Genomic DNA, 17,716 nt, shown 5'->3' with positions numbered 1-17,716 from the left:
AAGGAGATTTTCTAATCGCAAAGGCTGCAATTTGGCAGCGAGTGGTTAGCGCAATGCTAATATACGTGGAAAAACCCATAGGAATGCTAATGCTAATATCACCGATTACATTATTACAAATTATGAATTAGAAACGTGCCAAATGATTACATTTGGAGTCTAATAGAAAGTAAAACTACCATCAATCAAATAAGTACAGACAGGTATTTTAGTAAAGCCAGAAAACTTTTAACTCCAGAGTTTTGGCTAGCAGCTATGAGCGTAACTGAACTACACATGGACAAGGCGTCAACAACTCTGAACACAAAATACTTCAATAAATGGGACACACTTCTTTCCTGCAAATACAATTTCACAGGAGTTGCTAATACCTATGATCCTTCAAGGGATGTGCTCAAAGAGGAGTTCAACATTATGAATAAAATATAGTGTTTTATTTTACAAATACCATTATAAACACAAACTTAAGTCGTAAGAAACATTATTTTAATAACAAAACTGCTAAATTCTTTCCAACAGCATAGATGTGTAGTGTATTTTGTCCGAGTGGGTTTGCCGTACTTTGACGTCAGTCGAAGGACCCCGAGCCGATCTTGCACCCGAGCAGATCTTGTACCGACACCAGCTCAAAAGAAAATCCATTTCAAAATAAACTTTCTTCCAACGTGACTGAGTCATTAGACTGTTTTGTGATTATTTCAGTGTAAAATTCCTAATTATTTACCAAAATATTACAAGGAAAAGACCCACAAGGGAGGCAGCTACTGCTCTAATAGTGGTAAACATGGGCCCCATGATTTCTGCAACGCAGACAATATAGAATCGTATAAATTAAAATTACCATAAAATGTGGAAAGTCGCAGAATTTGTTGATAACTTGATGCAAGCAAACAAATCCCTGAGTTTTATAAATTTCTTTAAGACACTTCACAATAAAGTTCACAATAAATGTGAGACTGCATTTGGCTGCTGAGGTGGTCTGTTGCAGGCATCCAACGTTAAATCTCTGCACCAACATCCAACCAAGGTCTACGATTCTTTTAAAATATTAAATTTCAGTAAGATTTCTTGAGCCTGGAAGAAAATATACAACAACCACAACAATCAATAATAAAAATAAAGGTTTTGAAACAGCTGGAGGCTCGGCTGAAAAACTCCAGAAGAAACTGAGACATCCTGAACATCAGCATCAGTAAGTCAAATAAAACACAAATATAAGAATTACAAGTATTGCAAAAATATGATTGCAATAATAACAACCAATTTAACGATATTTTAGTGTAATGAAATGTTCTTTTAATTTTATCCAAAGGAAAGGTTGTTTCTTCCCTCTCATTTTAATTCTATTTGGAACAAAAAGTGTGACATTTTTTATTTCATTATTTACAGGCATCACAATAATAAATATAAAAAATGTAAAATCCTTCCATTAAACCGTTGGCCATGTTTTTGCTATAATGTAAGCAAACATCCATTTGAAAGACAACTGTGTGAAAAATTGTGTTGTGTTACCATGTGTGAGCTCTTGGCAGCTTGTCTGGTGTTCCCCACTGCTCAATTGTAAACAGCTGAGGTCCATTAGAACCTGGAATAAAAGGAAGATTGTTTAGTTGACTCCTCGCATTAAAAAGCTACATTCCAGTACAAACACTTCATTTTAATAATCCCTTTAAAATGAATTCTTTCTTGGAAATCCAGACTTATGAGGGACCAACAGGGCTGATAAATCTATGTTGAAGGTTTAGGGCAAGCAGCAGTTTATTAATACTAAATAAAAAATCTAATAAAGAGAAAGTGATATGATGAGGTCACGCACCGTAAAGCTCAGCAAAACCATTCATGGGCACTCGTGATGTTCCCGTAACAAACTGAAGGAGTCGGATTCTCTTCTCAGCGTCCATCAGAAGAACAACCTTAAAAGAGGAAAATAAACACAGATTCATTTAAATGGTAAATGGTAAATGGCCTGTATTTGATATAGCGCCTTCTAGAGTCCTGGAACCCCCCAAGGTGCTTTACAACACAATCCGTTATTCACCCATTCACACACACATTCACACACTGGCGGGGATGAGCTACAATGTAGCCACAGCTGCCCTGGGGCGCACTGACAGAGGCGAGGCTGCCGAGCACTGGCGCCACCGGTCCCTCCGACCACCACCAGCAGGCAACGTGGGTTAAGTGTCTTACCCAAGGACACAACGACAGCGACAGACTGAGCGGGGCTCGAACCTGCAACCTTCCGCTTACGGGGCGAGCACTTAACTCCTGTGCCACCGTCGCCCCAACGCAAACATTATCAAAGAAAGTGTTTTTCTTTTTGGTAGATCACAAAGTAATTTCAGTACTCGGTTTATTTCTATAGCGCCAAATCGCAACAAGAGTCGTCTCAAGGTACTTCACAAAGTAAACATTCCAACACAGTTCAGCTCATTAAGCCAATCGGTAAAAAGTGTCCTACATAAGGAACCCAGCAGACTGCATCGAGTCTGACAAAGGCTCTGGCGTTCAGTTTGGCAGACTTAGCTTAGCGGTTTAGCATTAACTGTTGAATGATTCTTTCTTTGTGTTTTTAGTTCATGTTCAAGAGAATAGTATCTGTATATGAGAAGAGGTTAGGTCGACCGATATTGGTTTTTCTATTTCTGAAGCCGATACGTAGGAGACACGATCAGCCGATGGCCGATACGTAGGAGACACGATCAGCCGATGGCCGATACGTAGGAGACACGATCAGCTGATGGCCGATACGTAGGAGACACGGTCAGCAGATGGCTGATGTGTACTGCTGATTGTTATGGGTTTCCATGGCCGATGTCTAGACATTTTCTACCCTATCTTCATGCTAAAATGTCACTAATAACATCAATTGATGCAGAACATTCCTATAGCTGAATCCATTTTTGAAATTGAATTTTCAAAATTGAAAAATGTAAATGCCATTTTGTGCACTGCTCAGTGTTAAAAGTCAGACACATAAATAAAGTTAATTAGAATATTTATTATGCAAATGTTATTAATGATTCTAAAAAAACATTGGAATTAAATTCTGCAACAGCACCGGGCTGCTCGAGGATGTGCCTGAATTTAAATCGGCTTTACTAAGGACAAATATCGACCAATGTATATATAAAAAAAAAACAATAAATATCGGCTTCTAGTCTCAAATTCGAATGCCAAACTTGGCTTCAGCGTTCCTTCGTTCTGCTAGAGTCAGTGTACCTTCATTACGATGGCTGAGGTTTAGGAAACCAAACTAGCCGACGTTCTGTGTCACCGTGTCCTGATGAATCTAAAAGTGATGGCCCGAAATCAAACAGAAGTACGTTTGATGTGTGTGAGTACGTTAACGCTCCAGTCGAGATGATAACTAGGGCGGGTAATACTTTAAGCTCTTGCATCACAGCAAACAAGCCTGTTCTTTCAAACAGACTTTGATCTTCTAAAGTCAGGCCAGGAAATCAAGCCGGACGCTTACAGCCATGACCGGGACCCGGAGTTTATTGGGAAATATTCAGATTTTTGAGCTATTTTACATTTGACTGAATGATAAATAGTTGCATCTCAGATGTCAGAGGTGCTTGAGTAGATATGGAGTACACTGCAGTGTTTTACGTCTGTAGTCTCCTTGCTTATTTCCTTCACAGCTCAAGACCTAAACTAACAGATGGTGGTCTGTCTCCTGATGCAAGAGTTTTTACACAGGACTGGTTGTTTTCATTGAGGTGACCTATTCAAACATAAAAACGTTCTAAAAAGTAAATGTTCAGTCTTATTGAAGTCAGAGGGATCTCTTAAGTTTCTAAACGAGCCTTTAAAGTTTTAAATCCTGCTTAAATTGTGTTTAAACTTCACAAACTAACTTTATCATTTTCTAGTGTAAACACAAATCCAGTGTTTAGCTTGTGTGTCTCTACTGGATGTGGTTGCGAGTGCGTGTGAGGGTAGGTAACAAACCTTCCAGAACCACTGGATCACCGGATGGTTTGGGCAGTAGCCGTTCTTGTAAATAGTGTGTTGTCTCCAGTCGTTGACATCAACATCACCCAGTCCACACATCAGCAGCTTCACACACAATTTATTCACAGTCAGTCACACTTTCTGTACAATAATACCACATAATCATAGAGGAGTAACAGAACATCTCATTGGTCCAAAAACATGTAAATAAAATGTCTTCATCAAACAAGGTAAATATAATTGAGTAATAATTTAAAACATATCAAAGAATAATAATCTTGTTTGGATTTAATAATAAAAAAAGCCTCCACTTTACTTTTTATTTAAAGGTACGTGTCCATACCTCCAGCTCATTTTCATCAAAGATCTTGATCAAATCGATGGGAATGAGTTCTGTGAAGCCCTGAAAATAAAATGATTAATAAAATGATTAAAGTTGTAAATCAGTTAAATAAACATAAGGGTAAGGTTTGGAAACCAAGGTTAGTCTGTGGTTACATCGCCCCCATGTGGTAACTTTTAATCACTACACATAAATACCTCTAAGAAGGCATTCATCTGCTTCTGGACCCGGTTGACGAATCTCCACTGGATGACCAGGCTGACAGAAAAGATAAATGACAACGGTTTGACAAATATTCCTAAAGAAGAAAAGAGAGGAGGAAGAAGAAAGCCTTACTCTATGTATTCCTTCTTGTTCTCATTGGTGACCACCATGTCTGAGCCGCTGGGCTTCAGGTCCACCTGATAAGTCTGCAGACCAAAGCAGAAATGATGAAGGTCAACAAACTCCTGATGCTAAAGCAATTGATGAGGTCTAGGCTGCGTAAATTAACCAATGTAAGGCCAGCACACCTGTCCAAAGTTGTCCTCGTCAATACAAAACCTCAGGTCAAGCTCTGTGGGATCGTTCTCCAGAATCCACTTCAGTGAGTTATAGTATTCACTGTCCTGCAGGGACAAACAAAGAGCTGTAAGTTTTTGTTTTATTTTGTTAAATTTTAGGCCTTATATAAAGCCCAAGTCTCCTTCCTTTCTGGTCGGCTCATGGGTCCCCCGGAAGATCAAAAAAATGAACACAAGTCAACGGGGCTAAAAGTGTTATTTTCTAATCTGCTTCGTCTTACGCCCTGGATCGCACATGTTGTACTGCAGTTTCAATGAAAAGTAAGGATTGGTATTTCGACCATGCCAGTCACGTACTTTGAGATTTGTTAGCTTGTAAGCATGACTACAAACTAGAAATCGCACGTCGCATATTTGACGTCACCACATCATCTCCTCTCCCCTAACGTAGCTGCTGCTTACTACATGGCCAGATTTATGGTGGTTCATTCCTCCTGTGGGAAGTTTGCTGAACTTACAGCGCTTTCCCCTCCGTTTTCTCCGTGTCTGGTTCGATGACGTCGCTTTCGTAAAGCGCATTTGTAGTCCTGGACTTATTTTCACACCAAACCTAAAATATCGTACCCCCTGTTCGAAAATAAGCATTTTCTTGGTAACAAAATGTGTGTAAAAATTTCACGGACATCATATGTGAAATCCATGGCACATGACAAGCGAATTAGAAAATAGCGTTTTTTAGCCCCATTGACTTGCATTCATTCTTTCGTTCTTCCGGGGGCCCACGGTCTGGAAGTAGATGGGCGTGACTTAGGCTCCCTATTCTTGGAACACTAAAGTTTTAAAACAGAAGAAAAAAAAACCAAATATGAAAATAAAAACATGAAGCTCTTCTGAGTTTTAACATCTTAAGGAAACATTTGTCAATAAAAAGTATGTTTCTGTGTATATTTATAAATAACTATCTTTCCAGCGTGAACATCGACGCGACCTACACTCGTTTGGTTGAGCTGACGGATGAACGGACTGATAGTGTCCTGGGTATAAATATTTTTTGACCAACAGTGGATCCTTTTACTTCCTGGCTTATTTAGTGTCAATCAACTTGTGTTAGCATTAGCTCAGTGTTAGCGCAAGCTACGGCAGTGTTGTTTATGACGGCTGTGATTCTGCTTTCAACCAGTAGGAGGAAGAAGTGGGAAAGTTATTAAAATGATGGTGTGTATTTCCCTGTCAATAAAGGGCAGGACATACCTAAATCATTGCAAGCAAGCGTTATTTTTGTGTTTGGGTAAGACCTTACCGACGGAGGGCCATTAGGGTCAATAATCCTGGGAGCGCAATTTTCGAACGAATTTTGTCAGATCGTTCAACCTCAAGCAAGCACATCAGACTCCCTGTAGGAGCCATATGTGTCATTTCTTTTTGTGCACTTGAGAGGAGGCTTGGCCTAATATTATTGGTTAATTGCTTGTGGAAGCACCAGCCTACTTAAGCCAACACAGATTGGACTCAGGGGTGGCTGGATGGGACAAACAGTTTTTTACTGTGTGGCGAGGACTGTGGCTGGGTGTAACGGACTCTGCGGATTGTCACTGGGGCAAGTAACGCATGCACTGAAACCCACTTTAACTGCTGTAAATGGATCATCATGGACATTTTGGAACCAGACAAAATAATAAACATCATCGGAAATAAACTCAAGCTGCATTTCTTAAAGCGCACGTAAAGACCACCCGCAACAGCTACCAGGTAGTGCCAGTGTATAGGGCACTGGCGCTACACTTCAAGGTAAAAAACTGTCCCGTCGGCGAAGGAAGTTTAGCGTCCTCTGCAATCAAGGCAGCAGAGACGTAATTGGATCAGCTGTTTCCTGATCACTGGAGGAACCGCGCATTTCAACGGCGCGTCTGGAAGAAGCACGGAGCGTCGAGCTGTCATTGGGACAGAAGGCGTTTCTGCGTGGGATCTGGCTGTCCTTCCCTCATCGTAGAACGAGCAGCACATCAGCAGACAGCGGCGGGCGTTCTGTCATTGGGGCAGAGGTGTCTTCGTTGGATCAGCTGTGCGGCCTCGTCACTGAAGGGTCAGCGCGCGTCAGAGAGCGGTGCGCATCTGAAGATCGTCGCTGGAGCGGCGGGCGGCAGACCAGCGCACATCAAGGAAGCAGCTCAGCGCAAAAGGTGTGGCACGCGGCGGAAGAAAGGCGGGCGTTCTGCCACTGGGGCAGACGTTTCAGCGTTGGATCCGCTGAGCGACCTCATCGCTGGAGCGGCGGCACGCAGCGGAAGGAGCAGCGAACTCCCTGCCACTGGGGCAGGCGTCTGGCAACCTCATCGCTGGAGCAGCGGTGCGAGACAGAAAGAGCGACTCGCAGCGGAGCACCGCTCATCAGAGGGGCGGCGGGCATCCTGTCATTGGGGCAGGAGACTTCAGCGTTGGATCCACTGAGCGACCTCAACGCTGGAGCGACGGCGCGCAGCGGAAGGAGCAGCAAGCGTCCTGCCACCGGGGCAGGCGTCTGGCAACTTCATCGCTGGAGCAGCAGCGCGCAGTGGAAGGAGTAGCTCATCGCTGAAGAGGAGGTGCGCATCGAAGGAGCGTCATCGCATTGGAGGAGCAACAGTGCGGTAAAAGTACATTGAAGCACAAGAGGTAACCTCGAACACTGGGCTTAGCCATTAAAGAATAAAGACAGTGACTTGTGAAGGTGAAATTTCTTAAGGGTTTTGTTTGGACAAAGGTTTAAGACATTCCACTTGTCATGGCAGAAGAGGAAAATGTTGGTGTTGAGCTCCAAGGGGAACAGAACTTTGCTTTGGAGTATAGATCAGCTGAGAAAAGGGAAGTTAAATTAACAGCCAAAGCTTTGGTCATGAAGATTGGTAACTTAGAAGAAGAAAGGAAGAAAAAGCTAAATAAGCTTAGCAAACTAAGACAAAACATCAACTTACTGAAAAATGAACGGTGTTTAAATGAAGCTGATTCTGAGTATAAAAAGTTCTTGAGTTTGCATGACGAGACATTAGAGACTCATAACAAGTTGATAACCTTATTACCTGCAGAAGAAGCACAAAAGCATGAAACATGGTACCAAGCTAAAATGTTGGATGTTAAAGAATTCATGTGTGCTACTGAGATCTGGTTGGCTTCACAAAGAGCAGAGGAAGATGAGCCACATATTGAACCACAGGACAGCATTTCTAATGTTGAATCAAGAGGCTCACGGGGTAAAAAGAGTTCTTTATTTACTGCAATTAGTAAGTCTTCCACATCGTCCGCAAGACTAAAGGCTGAAGCAGAAAGGGCTGCATTAGTAGCATGTGCTGCAGCTTTAAAGGAGAAGCATGCTATTGAAGAACAAGAACATTTGCTTAAAAGGAAAAAGGAACAATTAGAGTTGATCACCAAAATTGCTGCTGCAAATGCTAGACTGTCTGTGCTAGAGGGTAGTACTAAAAGTAGTGCATCGGTCTCCCGGTGTTCAGATGGCATGGAGTCATACATAAGAACGGGTACAAAACCCAAAGTAAAAGATCTTCAACTGCAAGAATCAGAGGCGTCATTTAAGCAAATTGCAAAGGTGTCAGATTTGGAGAAATCCATACCAGCATCCGTACCTGTCTCAGTTGATTTAGACCACACGGAGGCTGGAGTCTTTCTTCCAAGCCAGTCCCTAACTTTGCAAGGAGTAAAACCTGCAGCTAAGGAACCAAATGTTACACTTGCAGCACAAGGCAGCAAGAACTTATCTCACGGAGAACTGGAAGTTGGAAACGTGTACAGTCTATTAAAACAACAAAATGAGATCACATCCGTTTTGGTTCAAATGCAAACAGCTCAATTACTGCCAAGTAGAGAAATCCCAGTCTACGATGGTAATCCACTGCAGTTCAATTCCTTTATCAAGGCTTTTGAACATTGTGTAGAATCCAAAACTAGCAATAAAGGGGACTGTTTGTATTATTTGGAACAATACACTAGGGGGCAACCTAGGGACTTGGTTCGTAGTTGTCTTAATTTAACAGCAGACAGAGGGTATGTGTTAGCCAGAAAGCTACTTAAAGAGTTGAACATGCCAAATAATTTAAGAATGTTGATTCAAAAGCTTCCTTACAAGCTTAGAGAAAAATGGAGGGTTAAAGCAAATGAAATTCTTGAAAGAACTAGTCAAAGAGCACGTTTTCTGGACGTTGTCACTTTCATAGAACGCCAAATAAGAATAACTACTGATCCCATATTTGGGGACATACAGGATGTAACACCTGCCAAGAACATTTCTAAGGTGCAAAGATCTTTAATAAAACCACAATTCAAAAGAAGCAGCTTTGTAACTAACGTTTCTGTCAAAGGAGAATGTCCACAAAACGTTTATCAACCAAAAGCTCTGAGTCAAAGTGAAGCAGTCTGTGTGTTTTGTACACAAAGCGGGCATAATTTGGAAAAATGTTGGAAGTTTGAGAAAAGGTCTCATAAAGAGAAACTAGATTTCTTGAAAAATAAGGGTCTATGTTTTGGGTGCTTTAATGTTGGCCATCTGAGTAAGAGTTGTGAAAAACACAACACCTGCAAATACTGTAACCAAGCTCATCATAGCATGTTGCATATTGGTCAAAAGGAAAGAAATTCAAAAGTCAGTTCAGCAAAGGCTCCAAATCAGGGAAATGAGCAGCAGTTTGAGAGTTACTCTACTTGTGGTCATACTGGGGCTGGCTATCAGCATGGTATACTGCCAATAGTACCTGTTAAGGTGAAAAGTTCAAAGGGAGCTACTATAGTGGAAACATATGCGTTCCTAGACCCAGGAAGTACAGACACGTTTTGTACTGAGAACCTTCTTCATCTGCTTAACATGCAAGGTCAAAAAAACTCAAATTCATCTCCGTACTATGGGTCAAAGCAAGATCATAAAATCCTCTGTTGTGAAGGGACTTGAGATTTCTGATTTCTCTGGCGAACATTTTTACACACTCCCTACAGCTTTTACTCAAAAAACTATGCCTGTGTCAATCGACAACCTAATAAGCGAAGAAGAGTTGGCAAAGTGGTCGTACTTGAAGGGATTAAAGTTTCCTAAAGTACATGCTGGGGTGGATTTGTTGAACGGAACAAACGCTTCCAAACTAATAGAACCTTGGGAGGTCATAAACAGTCAGGGTGAAGGGCCTTATGCCATTCGAAGTTTGTTGGGCTGGGTTGTAAATGGTTCAGCCAAAGATGTCTACCGTGGAACAAGTCAGTACCCATTGGTTCAAGTAAACCGAACCTCAGTGGATAAGCTTGAACAGTTGCTTATCAGTCAATACAACCATGACTTTGTGGAAGAATCTTGCATTGAGCAAGAGGAAATGTCAAGGGAGGAAAAAAGGTTCCTAGACATAATGAAGTGTTCGGCACAGGTAGAAAGAAGCCAGTACAAACTTCCACTGCCATTTAAAAGGAAAACATTCACATGCCAAACAACATTAATGTAGCTCTCCAGCGACTACTGGGTCTAAAAAGAAAGCTAAAAGCAAACAAGAGTTTTCATGCGGATTACACCAGTTTAATGGCAGAGACCATAGTCAATGGGCATGCAGAAAAGGTACCGCAAAACCAGTTGCAGCCAATAGCCGGTACGGTCTGGTACATACCCCATCACGCTGTGTACCATCCACAAAAACAGAAGTTGCGCATAGTATTTGATTGTGGAGCAGAGTACAAAGGCATCTCCCTAAACAACCAGCTTCTGCAAGGTCCTAATTTGACTAGCTCACTGGTCGGAGTTTTAGTTAGATTTCGACAAGAGCCTGTGGCACTAATGGCAGATATAAAGGCAATGTTGCACCAAGTTAAGGTGGCTGAAGAGCACACAGACTTTTTACGTTACCTTTGGTGGCCTGATTGTGACTTAGAACAGATTCCAGAAGAGTACAGAATGACTGTTCACTTGTTTGGAGCTGTTTCGTCCCCAAGCTGTGCCTGTTATGCCCTTCGGAGGACAGCTGAGGACAATGAAACCAACTATGCCCCAGATGTTGTGGAAAGCGTCCACCGAAACTTTTACATGGATGATCTTCTTAAAAGTGTGCCAACAGAACAAGATGCAGTCACCATGGCAAAGGACCTTACGTCCATCTGCAGCAAGGGAGGTTTTACCTTAACTCAGTGGACTAGCAACAAGAGAAATGTGCTTCAAAACATTGCAGAAAGCTGCACAGCACAAACACTCTGTGACTTGGACTTGGATAAAGATAATCTACCCGTGAGTAGAGCATTAGGCTTGTTATGGTGTGTTGAAACTGATAACTTCATATTCAAACCAAAGGTGAAGGAAAAGCCTGCTACCAAAAGAGGAATGCTGTCAGTTATCAGCTCAGTATATGATCCGTTGGGATTCCTAGCTCCTGTCATTCTACCTGCCAAGTTACTCTTGCAGAAACTATGTAGACTAAAGTGTAGATGGGATGATCATGTAGCTGATACCTTCCAAAAGGAATGGGAGAAATGGTTGAGAGATTTGGAAAGTTTAACAGATTTCCAAATCGGCAGGTGCCTTAAGCCAGAAGGGTTCGGAAAGGTAATCAGCGCACAAATGCATCACTTCTCTGATGCAAGCGAAAGTGGGTACGGTACAGCTACTTACCTCAGACTCAGTAACGACAAGGAAGAGATACACGTGTCATTTCTATTTGGCAAGGCTAGAGTAGCCCCATTGAAATCTGTTACCATCCCTCGCTTGGAGCTTTCGGCTGCAGTTTTAGCAGTTAAACTGGATAAGATGTTGCGTGCAGAACTTCAGTTACCTTTGAAGAAAACCTGTTTTTGGACAGACAGTACAGCTGTCCTAAGATACATTCAAAATGAAAACAAGCGCTTCAAAACCTTTGTAGCGAATTGCATACACACCATCAGAGAAAATTCTGAAGTGGATCAATGGAGGTATATACCTTCTGGGTTAAACCCCGCTGATCATGCCTCATGTGGGTTATCAGGTGGAAATGTGAAGCAAAAGTGGATAGAAACCCCAAAGTTTCTTTCGGAGCCTGAAAATAGTTGGCCACAAAACCCTACAACCCTGCAGTTACCCACTGATGACCCAGAAATAAAACATATGGTAGTGGCATGTGCAACAACCAACAGTGTCAACCCTACATCAAAGCTAATAGCTTACCATTCGGACTGGCAAAAGCTAAAGGTAGCTGTTGCATGGTTTTTAAAAATAAAGGAAGTCCTGCTAAGGCTGAGCAAAGAGAGGAAACAAATTTCCATTTCAGATGTCCCAGCTGTAAACCTGACTAGAAAGTTACAAGAATTCAAAAAATCATTAGGAAATCAAGGTTTATCTTTGGACAACCTTAAGGAAGCAGAAAATGCAATCATTGCCTTTTGTCAGCAAGAAAGATTTTCTGAAGAGATAACCGCTTTAACAGCAGGTAAAGCCGAGGTATCTAAAAAAAGCAGCATATACAAATTAGATCCAGTGTTTCAGGACGGTTTTCTGCGAGTGGGAGGCCGGTTGAGCAAGTCAGCCATTCCTGAAACCACAAAACATCCTTGTATTCTGTCAAAGGACCAACATATTTCTGAACTTATCATTCGTCATGTACATCTTCAGCTTAGACATGGTGGTAGAAACCATGTTCTTTCGGTTATAAGAAGGAAATATTGGATAACACATGGGGTTTCTGCTGTTAGGAAAGTCTTGGCTGAGTGTCTGTTTTGCAAGAAATATAGAGGAAAACTCCAGCTCCAGCAAATGGCAGACTTGCCAACAGAGAGGGTGGTTCCTGATTTACCCCCATTTACAAATGTTGGGGTAGATTATTTTGGACCTATAGAGGTGCAAAGAGGACGCAGTGTAGTTAAACGCTACGGTGTGATTTTTACATGCATGACTAGCAGAGCAGTGCATTTGGAGGTGGCTTACTCCTTAAACACTGATTCATGCATTAATGCTTTACGAAGGTTTATTGCACGAAGAGGTCAAGTCACACATATGAGGTCAGACAATGGTACTAACTTCATAGGAGCAGAAAGAGAGCTACGAGAGGCCATAGGTGCCCTAAATACAAAAAAAAAATCGAAAAGGCAATGACACAAAGCGGGATAAAGTGGTCTTTCAATCCACCAACAGGGTCACATTTTGGTGGAGTTTGGGAACGTCTCATTCGCATCATCAGAAAGGTTCTACACTCAGTGTTGCGTCAACAAGTATTAGATGATGAAGGTCTGCATACCATCCTATGCGAAGCTGAGGCTATCCTGAATGACCGACCCCTAACCAAACTATCAGAGGATCCCAATGATCTTGAAGCTTTAACGCCCAATCATTTACTTCTCATGAAAGGGAAACCTGTCCTTCCACCAGGTATCTTTGAGAAAGAGGACCTTTATGTAAAGAGAAGGTGGAAACAGGTACAGTACATTGCTGATTTATTTTGGAAGCGGTGGATCAGGGAGTACTTGCCACTATTACAGGAAAAACAAAAATGGATCAAAAGGAAAAAAGGGTTAGAAGTGGGAGACGTAGCTATGGTTATGGACTACACCACTCCTAGAGGATCATGGGTGTTAGGGAAAGTCCTTAAAACGTTTCCTGACAAGAAGGGCTTGGTTCGAGTGGTTCGCCTTCAAACCAAGACTAACATTATCGAGAGACCAGTAACTAAACTAAGTTTAGTGTGTGAAGGGGAAGATTAGGTTGCAAAAGGTATTACGGGTCTTTTGGTTTATGTTTCTTTTTATTATGTATTGGTGTTTTTTGTGTTTTATAATGGCTCCTGTAATTTAAGTTATTGTAATTGCTTTGTCTTCTGCCATGCGCAATTAGGGGCTGGCGTGTAGGAGCCATATGTGTCATTTCTTTTTGTGCACTTGAGAGGAGGCTTGGCCTAATATTATTGGTTAATTGCTTGTGGAAGCACCAGCCTACTTAAGCCAACACAGATTGGACTCAGGGGTGGCTGGATGGGACAAACAGTTTTTTACTGTGTGGCGAGGACTGTGGCTGGGTGTAACGGACTCTGCGGATTGTCACTGGGGCAAGTAACGCATGCACTGAAACCCACTTTAACTGCTTTAAATGGATCATCATGGACATTTTGGAACCAGACAAAATAATAAACATCATCGGAAATAAACTCAAGCTGCATTTCTTAAAGCACACGTAAAGACCACCCGCAACAGCTACCAGGTAGTGCCAGTGTATAGGGCACTGGCGCTACACTTCACTCCCTTTCATCCGTGGCAACGACTGAAGAGGTAAATGTGTAAAACAACAACGTTTATGAATGGTGAAAGTTTTCTAACAGCTTATTACAAATCAATAAAGGCATTTTGTCCTCACGGGCTCCTATAGAAGGGAGCCTGGCATCTAATATGACGTCACCCAGAGACTTAGACCCACCGCCATGTATTTTAGACCCGATTTTTATGGTTATACATTATGAAGATGCCAAAATTTTTCAACAACTGAGCATCATTTAATTCATTTTTAACATTTAGAAGAATATTTCCTGAGATTAATGGTAAAAACTACAGATGTCTCTTTAAGTGTTGCTTTAAGATGCCAGTGATAGTTTGCTCTTGACTGGTTCAGACAGGCTATTCACGTATTAGTACTGTCAAATGTTAAAGCATTAGGCCCGTTTCCACTACTGAAACCTTCAGGTAATTTTGCAGGACCTTCAAGCTACGCAGGTGTCTCCATTTCACCAGGCCGGTGTTCCAACTATCCGTGCTTCTCGTCGATATGTGCTACTTTGGGGAAATGTGCAGACCGATTACTATGTCACAGGCTGTTTACCTGAAGAGATGTGCTACCTCTGGAAGTTGTTATATCACTGCTTGATGTATGCTTACCTGACAAGTTAGCTTGTAAATGGCTTGTAAAATATCATTATTATACTTCAAAGAGCAAGTCACCCCCAAATCAACCTTTTTTGCTGATAAACTATATAAATGGGTGTCTAGTTGTGCTGTAGACATGTGTAGTCAATATTTTGGCACTTTACTGCATCTTAGTTAAAATTTAAATATTCTGCCTAAAACTGTCAGCGTTGCACCGTCATCAGGTAAAAACTCTGCAATACATTTGAATTTCAATCTGCCATGGCTATTGGCTAAGAGGTACACAATGACATTAGCTGTTATATTATGATGTCACTATGCTGTTGTTAGCCTGTTTGTGTGTATTTGTTAGTGGCTCTGCCCTCTCGGTCTGCCAGGCAACAGAATTTGTTGCACTTTTCAAACATGAAGTGGGAGTAGAGTAAGTTTTTTGTGTAGGGGGTGACTTGCTCTTTAAACAATAAATTTCTCCCATTATTTATCATTATTCACGGAATCATGACAAACACTATATTTTTGTTAATGGTTATACTACAGTTCTATATTTTTGAGTAATATCACATATTTAAAATAAACCGTGCTTACTAAGCGTGCTTTTATACTGTAAACAAGAGCAAAACTGTCGCAACACACTACGGTAGGACTATTCAACAAGGAAGCATGGATAGTCAGAACACCGGCCCAAAATGACCACTTTTTGGATCATTTCAGGCACCAAACGAGTCCCTGAACTGGGGCAAGTACCCAAAATTTGCCTGGTAGAGTTACTGGGCAGGACTTGTGGTTAACTCATGCTGTTTTAACTTGGTGGGAAATTATATCGGCAGCCATCGCCAAACAACTGGAATTTGTGAAATTAGCAGACTTCCCGGCCAAGCAGAATGAAAGAAAAGAAGCTCTTCAGGAAGCTATCTACAGTATTTTTCATTTTTACTTAAAAACTTGAACACAAAAATAACCAAAAAAAAAATTCTAATATTTCGTCCCACCGGAAGATACTCAGGATTTTGGCGTCTTTAAAAATAATGAATTGATAAAATGATGGGAATGAGTCCTCACCACAGACTCCATGTCTTTAAGAGAGATCTGTTTTCCCAGCATCATCTTGTAGAACGGCCGGATGAAAAAACCTACAGTAAAATTGATGCGTTAAAACCACCAGAAGAAAACACAAAGAATAAATACAGAAAACTTAAAGCTTCAAGGGTCTTACCATCCAGCAGCTTTCCATGAAACACAGCCATCCCTGCCACGCGCCCAATGAACTTGAAATAGGACAAGTGATCCTCGTTGCACAGACCAGAGTTGGGATTGATTTGGAGTGTGTAGTTATCCCTGGAAAAATACACAAGGGCAGTACCAAGGAGGAAATTAATTTTGAGACCACAAAGTAATCAGCTGGGATTATTCTCTTTGTTATCAAGTCTCTTTGGTTATTTTGATCAACAGAGTCTAATCTGTGTGCCCTGAGCAGCAGCTGGCTGCCAAGGTGTGGGAAACAGATATTTCTCAGCAGATCCAATTTCTGAGTTGACTTCACAAAACAAAAATCAGCAGGGAGAGAAAAGGAAAAAATAGCATTAATCGATAGCAGCTTTCATTTACCGATAAGACAGCAGCTTGGGGCTAATTTTTTTTTACATATTTTGTTCTTTAAAAACACTCAGACAAAAAAAAACAAAAAAAAAACAAAACAGAGTCATGATGTTATGACGGTCGTGTCGACTAAAGGAAAAAGGCGTATGAAACTTTATTATCATGTTTGAGGGAAACATTTGTTTCAGGGCAGTTTTAGAATGAAAGGAAAAGATCATTAAAGGAAAAGGAAGTCTGACAGGGAAGCAGAACAACAGCGGAGCTCTAGTACAGCTAACAATCACAGCGTGCTATTAAGGCTCCTCAAAACGCTGTGTCCCGTTGTTCTAATCTTTTCCTTTAGGAACGTAATCACCAACAAACAATCAGAGGCTTACGTTGCAGAGTACTCGAACAGGCCGTAGTACGGATTGAACATCTCTTTAGACAAAAGGAAGAACCACTCTCTGGCCACGCCTCCATAGTCCAATCCTTTCTCCGACTCGAACTCGATCCACAGGCGTGCCTTCAGAACGTCCGGCCTCTTCAGCGACATGATTCGACGATATGACTCCTCAAAGATGTTGTTCCTGTGCAGCTTCATCTCGAAACGATTTGGGATATCAGCCTGCAAACGGTGCAGAGAATAAATATCTACTGCTCGGATGCAAAAATGTTTTAATCTCATTTCAGTTAAATAATAAAGCCTTATTTTCTTTTCTTGTTTTTACTTGGGATATGGGATATATCCTAAATAAGCCTCCTACTCCCGGAGGGACTAGTGGCGCCAATGTTCAACAGTGGGGATGGACAATATATCTGCATCAATATCGGTATTGGCCAATGCTAGTCATGTTTTAACATATCGGTATCGGTTAGATAAATAAAACCAGACTGATATTAACAACCGATATTTTTTCCATCTCGTCACCATTTGTTTGCCTGTTTCAGAGGGTGGGGATTTGTTTAGTCATGTGAACAGTGAATGAAATCATCTCAGAACTGTAAATGTGTGTGTTGTGTGTTCATAATAACATAAATTCAGCTTTATTAATTTTCATTCTGTACAAAATCTGATGATTTTAGAAGCATTAATGTTGTATATCGGTATTGGCAAATATCGGTTATTGGCCATGACAGTGATCTTAATATCAGTATCGGCCCAAAATTTTCATATCAGTGCATCACTATTCAGCAGCCTTGCCTTTGTCAGTGTCAGCTGTGGCTACATTATAGCTCATCCCCACCAGTGTGTGAATGTGTGTGTGAATGGGTGAATGACAGATTGTGTTGTAAAGCACCTTGGGGGGTTCCAGGACTCTAGAAAGTGCTATAGAGTATCAAATACAGGCCATTTACCATTTTACACAAACAAAATAAAACTTTAGAACAACAATAACGAGGAAACAAGGAAAAGAAGGTACAAAGCACAAACTACTGAGTCTAAATTTTACTAAAATAAATCATCAATGTCCTTTCTGAAAAGTTACTATACAAACATTTTTTT

At 41.3% G+C, this 17,716-nt stretch overlaps 1 protein-coding gene across 11 annotated transcripts in view; it reads right to left on the bottom strand.

Moving 5' to 3' along the window:
- The window catches only part of nedd4l (NEDD4 like E3 ubiquitin protein ligase), a 71,584-nt gene that overhangs the window by 986 nt on the left and 52,882 nt on the right, over window positions 1-17,716 (bottom strand). For all 11 annotated transcript variants that reach the window (XM_015942886.3, XM_015942887.3, XM_015942888.3 and 8 more), the window contains 10 exons: window positions 16,608-16,837; window positions 15,848-15,969; window positions 15,694-15,764; window positions 4,816-4,911; window positions 4,640-4,713; window positions 4,501-4,561; window positions 4,304-4,363; window positions 3,958-4,065; window positions 1,817-1,913; window positions 1,513-1,585 (listed from right to left, as the gene is read on the bottom strand). In XM_015942886.3, coding sequence (XP_015798372.3) covers window positions 1,513-1,585; window positions 1,817-1,913; window positions 3,958-4,065; window positions 4,304-4,363; window positions 4,501-4,561; window positions 4,640-4,713; window positions 4,816-4,911; window positions 15,694-15,764; window positions 15,848-15,969; window positions 16,608-16,837 — 992 coding nt within the window. The remainder of the gene's footprint in view (window positions 1-1,512; window positions 1,586-1,816; window positions 1,914-3,957; window positions 4,066-4,303; window positions 4,364-4,500; window positions 4,562-4,639; window positions 4,714-4,815; window positions 4,912-15,693; window positions 15,765-15,847; window positions 15,970-16,607; window positions 16,838-17,716) is intronic.

This window comes from Nothobranchius furzeri, chromosome 6 (assembly GCF_043380555.1).
Source record: "Nothobranchius furzeri strain GRZ-AD chromosome 6, NfurGRZ-RIMD1, whole genome shotgun sequence".
NCBI lineage: Eukaryota > Metazoa > Chordata > Actinopteri > Cyprinodontiformes > Nothobranchiidae > Nothobranchius > Nothobranchius furzeri.
Note: the sequence above shows the minus strand (reverse complement) of the source record. Positions and strands in the feature narration are given on the sequence as shown.